General features: G+C 47.9%; 1 protein-coding gene across 1 annotated transcript; it reads right to left on the minus strand.

The window, feature by feature from the left end:
* Positions 1–262: 262 nt before the first annotated feature.
* On the minus strand, positions 263–4,251 carry LOC136499659 (uncharacterized). Its single transcript, XM_066495235.1, has 2 exons — positions 3,765–4,251; positions 263–1,635 (listed from the first exon to the last, which is right to left on the minus strand). Exons 1-2 carry the CDS (start codon positions 4,249–4,251, stop codon positions 548–550), a joined length of 1,575 nt encoding a protein of 524 aa, XP_066351332.1. The 3' UTR covers positions 263–547.
* Between the last annotated feature and the right edge of the window lie 6,220 nt (positions 4,252–10,471).

Raw genomic sequence — 10,471 nt, forward strand, 5'->3', positions numbered from 1 at the left:
AAGAAGTCCTAGCTCCTTAGAACTTATAGATGGCCATTACCATATACTGTGAAAAAATCGTGCATTAACTTACTTAGAGCCTACAAGCACCTGCGATGATGAATCATGGACAACTCAGAGCTGACAACTAACTCAAATCAAACACCCTCCAGGCTCTGGTTCATGAATCATCAGTTTAATTTATTTGAAGGTTCGACAGCAGCTGTAGCGCACAAAGGTCGCGCTTGCTGTTGTCTTTACATCAAGGAAGCAGTGTTAGCCAGCTGCCACGTCTTCCTCTACACTTGCAGTGTGTTCCATCAACTTTTTTAGAACTCATTTGAGATTGCACATTCTTCGTTCCTTGGAACTCCTTGATTGCCAAATTGCAGTGCTTACCTGTTTAGTAGCAGCATTCCCTCTGGTGGATGTCCTGCTGCGGAGATGTTTGGAGATCCCACTTCCAAAGTAGACGGAACTGTAACCCAGCGGCCTCGGAGAGTAACAATCAGCCACACCCTTCAGAGTCTGTTTCCTCATATCAACAGCAACCATTGTTACCTTTGTGTCATCGAGGTTGTTCGCTTGCTCGTAAACGATCGTAAATTTTCAGCCGGGAACTGTGTTTTTCTCTCACACCAAACCAGCCAGCAGTAAATAATCCACGATCGTTTACGGCTGGATAACCTGAGTAGAATCCCTTCAAGGTTGGCAGCTGCTCTTTGGTTTCTGCAGCCTCCTCCTGCTGCTGATCATCAGGGTTGGTAATATGTGCTGCTGGGTAGTCCTTGGAAACTTCGATCACACAGTCCTTCTTCCAGTCATTCCAAGAATCCTTCCTTTCCCATGGTACTGCCTTCCAGCAGCCTTCATCAGGTCCGCCATGTAAACGACACATCTCGAAGTACTTGATGTAGCCTTCAACAACAACGATGTCTCGAACATACAATGGAGGACCCTTGAGTGTCCTGGGCACCAATGGAGGCGGCAATGGGATGTACAGAAGCTCGGCGCTGTCCTCCTTGAGGAGGTCGCATATGACGATGCCTCGCCACAGGTCAACCCAGCCCATGGACCCAAGCTCCCCTCCAATGGCGATCACCTTGCTGTAGTAGGTGTAGAGCAATTTCTCTTCTGCTGAAGCAAGGCACATCAACCTGGTGCTCCATGTCTCCGTCCTGGAGCTGTAGAGGTGCAGTTTGTACTGTCCCACGCGGTATGCCCAGCAGAGTACAGCAACGAAATACATGTTGCGAGCACGAGCACGGCAGCGCAGGAGGCCAGCGTCCTCGTCGACGAAGACTCGGCCGGGAGCCCTGGGGATCAAATCCAGCGACGGAGGCCGCTTGTTCTCGTCGTCGCCGGCGGCCTGGTAGACGAAGTGGTCGTTGTTGCACGCGACACCGTCGTCGCCCAGAGGACAGATCGGGACGCGAAGCAAGGCGAGGTCGTCCTCCGTGCTGAGGACCACGGGGATGCCGCTGAACGCGGAGCTCTCTAGATCAGAGCTGTGGACCGTGAAGCAGGAGCAGCGCGGCGGGTGGGCCGTCCAGAAGGTTACCTTGATGCGCTTGCCGCCGCTTGTGACGCCCTCGGCGGTGGTGCGGTCGTCGATGTAGCCGCGCGGGTCGAGGAGGATGGAAGCCGGAGGCGGATCTGCCAGATAGGTGGCGGACGGGCAAGATCAGTGGGGACAGCGATCGTACGTCTTCAGTGCAAACTGGAGGGGCCGCAGGGAATTAAATATCTCCGCCCGATCTGTCTGAGCGGGGGCGGCGGCGGCGGAAAAAACCCTAATCAACGTGAATATCCAAATTACTAATTAGCACTTAATTAAGGGAGCAAGAGAATGGACAGAGTCACAGGCTATGAATCTCATATAAGTCTAGTAATAACATGAAAGCCAAAACGACCTATCTTATTTAACATCTTTTATACACCGCCCGTCCCAAACTATAGTTCATTTTGTTTTTTATAGATATATAACTTTTCATATATAATTAGATATACGTTATGTCTGGTAATAAAAACTATATAGCCACAAAAAATCAAAACGACCTATAACAAATGGAGTAATATATATGAATATAGGCATGCATGGACTAGATGGAATAGTTGCCTACAAATATCTACTGTGTTTTCTTGATTAATCGGCTGCTCAAAAATTCTCACACCGATTTGAGGAAAAAAGACAATGATTATTGCAACTCGTGTGATCAGTAATCCTAGTGCGGCAATAATAAGGAACATTTAGCATTCACTACCGGACACGGCTGATTTACCGAGTGCAAAAATCTTTGTCGAGTGCTTTCTGTCGGGCACTCGGCAAAGGCAATCTTTGCCGACAGCCGGACCCAGCGACACTCGGCAAAGATAGACCGTCGGCAAATCTGCCTTTGTCGAAAGCCGGATACTCAGCAAACTTTAGCCGTCGGCAAAAAGTTTCCTTTGCCGAGTGCCAGGCGCTCGGCAAAGATTGGCCGTCGGCAAAAAAATCTTTGCCGAGCGCTAGGCCTTCGGTAAAATTCGGCCGTCGGCAAAGGTGGCCGGCGTGACGGCGACCACCTGCCGTCAGCCTTTGCCGAGTGCCCCGCCGTTAGGCGCTCGGCAAAGGGTTTTTTATTTTTTTAAAAAAAATTCTTTGCCGAGTGTCCTGTGACCTAGCACTCGGCAAAGGGTGCCAAGGTTGGCACTCGGCAAAAAATTATTTTCTTTTTGTTTTTTTCGCCCCATTTTTTATGGGGCCTTGCTACAGTAATTAAAACCCCCATTTCAAAATTTGGGATAATTTTGAGTTTTTTTAATATATTTCCTTAATTATTTTTGTTTCGTTGAATTTTTCCGACTATTTCAAATTTGAACTGCATGTACATGAAATAATGGAATTTAGTCATTCAAAAAATGGTATTCATGATGTTTGGCGTATGTTGAGGCCGTATCCAGGAAGTCGCATGAAATTACGAGCATCTTGTTGTCGTAACATGACGATGTGCTTGCGGGAAAAGTGTATTTAAATTATATAAAATCCAAACGAAGTCCGAAAATCACGAAACTTGTCGAGGTGTCTTGTTATCGCATGTGGAGGCCGTGGTAAAAAAATTGAAAAAGTTTAGAGTAAGTTGTGATGTCGGATGCCTAAAAGCTAGTGGAGATGTCTGGCTTTTAGGCATCCGACGTCACAACTTGCTCTAAACTTTCTCAATTTTTTACCACGGCCTCCACATGCGATAACAAGACACCTCGACAAGTTTCGTAATTTTCAGACTTTGTTTGGATTTTATATAATTTAAATACACTTTTCCCGCAAGCACATCGTCATGTTACGACAACAAGATGCTCGTAATTTCATGCGAGTTCTTGGATACGGCCTCAACATACGCCAAACATCATGAATACCATTTTTTGAATGACCAAATTCCATTATTTCATGTACATGCAGTTCAAATTTGAAATAGTCAGAAAAATTAAACGAAACAAAAATAATTAAGGAAATATAGTAAAAAAACTCAAAATTGTCCCAAATTTTGAAATGGAGTTTTAATTACTGTAGCAAGGCCTAGAAAAAAATAGGGCGAAAAAAACAAAAAAAAAATAATTTGCCAAGTGCCAACCTTGGCACTCGGCAAAGAAGCCTTTGCCGAGTGCCACGTCACAGGGCACTTGGCAAAGAATTTTAAAAATAAATAATAAAAAACCCTTTACCGAGTGTCGCTGGGCCTGGCACTCGGCAAATCTTTTAACCTAAAGGCCCAGAACGGGCCGGCCCAACCCCACCCTGTCCTCACTCCTCTCCCACCCGCCCCCGTGTTTCCCTGCCACGCCGCCGCCGCCCCCACCGTCGTCCCCCTCCGGCGAGGTCCTGCCGGGCCTGCCCCGGTGCCCCCGTCCCGTGCCCCCCGCCCCCGTCCTGGCGGCGCTCGCCCCGGCGCCTGGCCGGCGCTCCCGCCCGACCCCGCGCCCCCACCCCGACGGCCCCGCGCCCACGCCCCAGGTCCTCGGCCACCACCCCGAGCTCACCGGCGCCCCGGGCTTCGAGCTCCCCGGGGACAGCAACCCGGCCGGCCCTGAGCCGCCTAGAGCTCCCCTAGCCCCGAGCTCCCCCGCTGGCCCCGAGCTCCACCGGCCCTGCCGTGCCCTACGGCCGGCCAGCAGAGGGAGAAGGAAAGGAGCAAGAGGAAGAAAGAGAAGGGGAGGAGGAAGAGGAAGAAAGAGAAGGGGGAGGAGAAAGAATAGGAAGGTGCCGACCCGACCGCCCGTCGATCCTCGCGCCATTCCGACCGCCCGTTGATCCTCGCGCTGCTGCGGTCATCCCCGCCATCGTCGCCGGCCCTCGCTCTTGCCGTTCTTGCCGCCAAGGTAAGCCCTACCCTTGTAGTGTTAGTAGTAGTAGTAGTTAGTAGTGTTAGTAGTAGTTAGTTGTAGTGTTAGTAGTAGTAGTTAGTAGTGTTAGTTGTAGTAGTTAGTAGTGTTAGTTGTAGGGTTAGTAGTAGTAGTTAGTAAGTAGTAGTAGTAGTTAGTAAGTAGTAGTGGTTGTTAGTAGTGTTAGTTGTAGGGTTAGTAGTAGTAGTAGTTAGTAGATAGTAGTAGTTAGTAAGTAGTAGTGGTTAGTAGTAGTTGTTGTTAATAGTTAAGTAGTTCTTAGTATTAGTACTGTTAGTAGTTAAGTAGTTGTTAGTAGTAGTGTTAGTAGTAGTTGTAGGGTTAGTAGTAATTGTTGTTGTACTACTTCAATACTTTCATCTGCATGGAAAGAGAACTAAAGTACATGGCTCCTCTTGATATATTGGTGGTTGTTGGCCTTCGTGCCCATGTTTGGTATATATGTGGTTGTTGGCCTTTGTGCCATGTTTTTTTGCAGGTTTTGGGAATCTCCCCGTGCAAGAGAGGTGCTGTCGAAATTTTGAGTCAACACTAACCATTTTTGCCTTTTTTGTAGGAGGACCTGTGGGAGGGACTCGGCGACCCCGATCATCTTCGTCGGCGCTGCGGGTCTTCCTACACCGCATCGACTCGCCACTGCATCGACTCTCCATCGCCTCGCTACCCTGACCTCACCGGCACCCTAGGTATAACCCCTCTATCTGTATGTGGTCTTTGGTCGCGTAACCTAGTTAGGTGTCTCCCGTCTGAAAGAGATACGGTTGGAGGTATGCAGATCTTTGTATATCTGCGACCGTATCTGTTTCGGAGTGTCCATGTTTTTTGGACAGCCCGCGGATGCGTAGATGGGTTAGTTTCCATGGTCTGCTCCGGTCCGAGATGGTGTTTCGGCATCACCCCCTGTTGTTCTCTGGATACACACTCTCCATTGCAGGACGTGTATCGGGAGAACAACGGGGAGGTGCTACCAAAATTCTGTCTCGGATAGGAGCGGAGCATGGAAACTAACCTCATCTATGCATCCGTGGGTGGGATTAGGACCTATCCTCACCTATTAGAGAGTAGGGACACCGCGTAGATGCAATTGATGGTCACCTGTGGAGATGTTATATATGCTAGAGGATGGAGGTCCGTTAGTGGATGTACACGGGCCGGACAAGTTAGGGTGATGTCAGCATTGAATGGATGAACAAGACCGATCATTTCTTGAAGCGTGCATTTGGCAAGGCCGCTAGATACCTAAAAATGGCTTTGTGTCCCTGCAGCAAGTGTGGTAACAGGAGAATGCAAAACCAGGAAGCCATGGGTATACATCTGCATAAGAATGGGTTTACGCCGAACTACACCCGGTAGGTCCACCATAGTGAAGCCGATCGTATGAGAGAGGAGGTGGTGAGACCACGCGTCGAGGCTTTCGATGCTGATGCCGAGGTAGTAGACATGGTAGATGACGTTCACCAAGCATAGTTTGCTGAAGGACATGAGGAGGCGGAGATGCAGGCAGCTGTAGATGCGTTCAAGTACATGATGGACTTGACGGCGAAACCCCTTCATGCTCATTCTAAGGTCTCTCAGCTGGATGCCATTAGTCGCTTGATGGGGTTGAAGTCCGATTTGAACATGAGTCGAGAAGGCTTCGATAAGTTGTTAGCCGTGGTTGGCACCCTGCTTCCAAAGGACCACATGTTGTCGAAGACCATGTACGAGGCACAAAAGCTCCTTAAAGCACTAAAGATGCCGTATGAGCAGATACATGCTTGTCCGAACGGGTGTGTCCTATTTCATGAAGAACACAAGGAGGCAAATAACTGTCTGAAGTGTAAAGCTTCCAGGTTCCTGGAGGTAGAGTCTGGTGATGGTGGTGGCCAGAAGAGGCAGCTTAAGATACCCGTCCGAGTCTTACGGCACCTTCCCTTCGTGCCAAGGCTTCAAAGGCTATTCATGACCGAGGAAACCGTGAAACAGATGACGTGGCACAAGAATGGCAAACAGTACAATCCTGACAAGATGGTACATCCATCTGATGGTGAAGCATGGACCAGCTTTAATGACAAACATTGTCTGAAATCCAATGAGGCTCGTAATGTACGTGTCGCGCTGGCAACAGATGGGTTCAATCCTTATGGCATGATGGCCGCCCCTTACACATGTTGGCCCATGTTTGTTATCCCCCTCAATCTCTCCCCTGGCGTCACCTTCAATGACATAACGTGATCTTAACGTTGATAACTCCTAGACACTCGGGGAAGAATATGGGTGTGTTCATGGAGCCTATGATTGATGAATTGATCAAAGCTTGGAATGAAGGGGTATGGACATACGACCGAGCTACAAAGCAAAGCTTCAAAATGTACGTCTGGTACCAATACTCCATGCATGACTTCCTAGCGTATGGGTTATTCAGCGTCTGGTGTGTTCAGGGGAAGTTCCTGTGCCCAATATGCCAGGAAGCTGTGAGGTTCATTTGGTTGAAGAAGGGTGGCAAGTATTCATCGTTCGATCAACATCGTCAATTCCTAGATTCCAACCATCCATTCTGACAAGACACCAAGAACTTTAGGAAAGGTGTCGCAGTCACGGACCTTAGACCGCACTTGAAGACTGGTGCCGATGTTCATGCTTAGATAGATGCTCTCATGCCCAATGAAGAAGGTGGTTTTGTGGGATATGGTGAACAACACATGTGGACTCATAAGTCCGGCTTGACGAGGCTCCCCTATTTCGATGACCTCCTATTGCCCCATAACATTGATGTAATGCACACTGAAAAGAATATCGTCGAGGCACTTTGGGCAACACTCATGGACACTGACAAGTCTAAGGACAACCCTAAGGCTAGAGTGGACCTGGCAACGTTGTGCGATAGACCACAGCAAGAGATGCGACCTCCTGCAAATGGCAAGAACTAAAAAAGGCCTAAGGCCGATTTCGTCTTGAAACCCAAACAAAGGAGGGAAGTACTACAATGGATCAAGGCGTTAATGTTCCCTGATGGGTATGTATGGCGAACCTGAGTAGGAGAGTGAACTTAGGCACTATGCGAGTCAACGGGATGAAGAGTCATGACTACCACATATGGATTGAGCGGCTTCTTTCGGCGATGGTACGAGGCTACGTTCCTGAGCATGTCTGGCTAGTGCTTGCAGAGTTGAGCTATTTCTTTCGCCAGCTTTGTGCCAAGGAGCTATCTCAGACCGTGGTTGCAAACTTGGAGAAAGTGGCACCTGAGTTGCTTTGTAAGTTGGAGAAGATATTTCCACCCGGCTTCTTCTTGTCGATGTAGCATTTGATTGTGCACCTCCCGTATGAGGCACGTATGGGGGGCCCCATGCAGGCCCGTTGGTGCTATCCAATCGAGAGATGTCTGAAGGCCGTTCGCAAAAAAATGTAGAAATAAAGCCAAAATTGAGGCTTCCATTGCAGAGGCTTCCATTCTAGAGGAGGTGACAAACTTCACACAGCTATACTACACAACGAACCTTCCTAGCATGCATAATCCACTCCCTCGCTACAATGCTGACGAGAATGAATCCAACCTCAGCCTTTTCCAAGGGCAACTCGGAAGCGCAAGTGGATCGACCAATAAGAGGTTGGATAATGAAGAGTGGCGTAGTATCATGCTATATGTGTTGCAGAACCTAACCGAGGTGAAGCCGTTCATTGAGTAAGTTCTCAACAAACTTGTTTCAATACGCCGTCACTATTCTGCATCCAACTGATTCTTTCTCGTTTGCACAGGGAATTTATTCGTGTATCTTGGCATCAACCAAGGGGTCCTACCCCACGGCAAACCGATACCCTTCTTTCACAGGGTCCAGGAGCAGGGAGGCCTGATTTCATTTCTTGGTTCAAAACAAAGGTATTGTCCAATTTACCTCGTACCTAGTTCGAGATTTCGAGTTTCGCGTACTTAGTCCGGCAATCTTTCATTCTTGAGCTTGCAGGCCCAAACCGATGCAACTATGAGTAAGGAGTTGAGACAGGTTGCAAATGGCTTCGATAATAAGGTGAAAGCTTATTCAGGTTATGATGTGAATGGATATCGCTTTCACACAGCAAGCTACGAGCGAGCTCGACCCCATCGAAAAACCACAAACAACGGAGTTTGTACTCCCGGCACTGATGGCCTCGAGTATCATGGCATAATCGAAGAAATCTATGAACTTTCATTTTATGGTTCAAAACCTCTTCGTCTCGTCATGTTCAAATGCCACTGGTTCAATCCTCGACTAACGAAACAGAGCCCTAATATTGGTCAAGTCGAGATTCGACAAGATTCTGTCTATCAAGGAAAAGATGTCTTTATTGTGGCTCACAAGGCCATGCAGGTTTATTCTTTGCCATACGCATGCCAAGGCAACAAGGCTCTTAAGGGTTGGGCTATTGTGCACCAGGTATCGCCACATGGTAGACTAGCTGTCCCAAACGATAAAGATTACAACTTCAACCCAAACACATATGAAGGAGAGTTCTATCAAGAAGATGGGCTACTAGGGAGGTTGGTGATAGACTTAACCGAGGCGATCGGAATGGAAGTAGACAATGAAAGGGTCGATGACGAGGAAGAAGGAGATGAGGTGCAAAATGCCAAGGACATAGAAATGCTTGAGCGATTACATTTAGACGATGACGATGAAGGCAACATTGAACCTTCGGACAGTGTTGTTTATTTGGACAATTTTGATAGTGATGACGAGATATATGATCCAGATAATCCCAATAATGATGATTACTTCTAATACATGTAATACTATGTTATTTTGTAATCATGTTTTGTTTATTTATTTAGCATCTATTTTTAACACATGTACTAAATGTCTTGTTTGTTTCTTTTTATTTGCAGGTGATTGAACAAAGATGGCGGGCAGTCGTGTGCCAAGGAACGTGAACTCAAGGTTCATGAGGGCACGCGATGTAGATCCGGATGCAGAAGAGGGGTCGTCGGACGGTGAAAGCTCTAGTTTGGTTTTGGTGAATTGATGAAACCCTAAGTGCTAACCTAGTTTATCAAGTGATCATGACATAGGTAGCACACTTCAAGTAGAGAAGCTAATGAAGATCATAGCATGACAATGGTGATGGCATGGCGATGATCAAGGGCTTAAACTTGAAATGAAGAAAGAGAAAAACAAAAAGCTCAAGGCAAAGGTATAAACCATAGGAGCTATTTTGTTTTGGTGATCAAGACACTTAGAGAGTGTGATCACATTTAGGTTTGATAGCCGTACTATTAAGAGGGGTGAAACTCATATCGGAATACGGTTATCAAAGTGCCACTAGATGCTCTAACTCATTGCATATGCATTTAGGATCTAGTGGAGTGCTAACACCCTTGATAATTTTTGTGAAAATATGCTATCACATGTGCACAAGGTGTTTGCAGGATAATTCGGCGCTTTCGGGAAAATGAAATGCCTATTTTCTATTGCGCCGGATGCAAATTCTTGGTGGTTGGCACATTGGAGCAAGGTTGGAGAAGATAGAAGTGAGAACAGAGCTGATGCCAGCGTCGGTCCAGTGACCGGACGCTGGATCCAGAAGCACCGGACGCTGACTGCCTACGTCCGGTCGCGTTGACTGTCTGGACAGTGGCTAGGGTTTACCACCGGACGCTGGCTGTGTCCGGTCGAGGTGGACCGGACGCATCCGGTCGAGGAAAACCAGGTTTCGACCCTTACTATACTCGACCAGACGCTGAGGTTCCAGCGTCCCGTCAGTTTATACCGGAGCGTCCGGTCAGGTCAAGTGACCGTTGGAATCAGGACACGTGGTAGTCTGCGAGCGACCGGACGCTGGGGTCCAGCGTCCGGTCAACACGACTGGAGCGTCCGGTCAGAACGCAGAGTACCCAGTGAAGGGGTACAACGGCTCTATTTGATGGGGGCTCTATTTATAGCCCCATGGCCGGCTCAAGGGAGCTCTCTTGCACATTTTCATTGACATAGCAACCTTGTGAGCCTAGCCAAAGTACTCCCACTCATCTACATCATTGATTCATCATCATAGTGAGATTGGGAGTGATCCAAGTGCATTGCTTGAGTGATTGCATCTAGAGGCACTTAGTGATCGTGTTTCGCTGCGGATTTTGCTTGTTACTCTTGGTGGTTGCCGC

Source organism: Miscanthus floridulus, chromosome 13 (assembly GCF_019320115.1).
Source record: "Miscanthus floridulus cultivar M001 chromosome 13, ASM1932011v1, whole genome shotgun sequence".
Taxonomy (NCBI): Eukaryota; Viridiplantae; Streptophyta; class Magnoliopsida; order Poales; family Poaceae; genus Miscanthus; species Miscanthus floridulus.

Coding starts and splice junctions, on each gene's coding strand:
- LOC136499659 (XM_066495235.1), bottom strand. CDS start 4,251: ATGGCGCGAGGATCGACGGGCGGTCGGGTCGGCACCTTCCTATTCTTT. Junction 1,636..3,764: donor CGGGGGCGGGTGGGAGAGGA/GTGAGGACAGGG, acceptor CCTATCTGGCAG/ATCCGCCTCCGGCTTCCATC.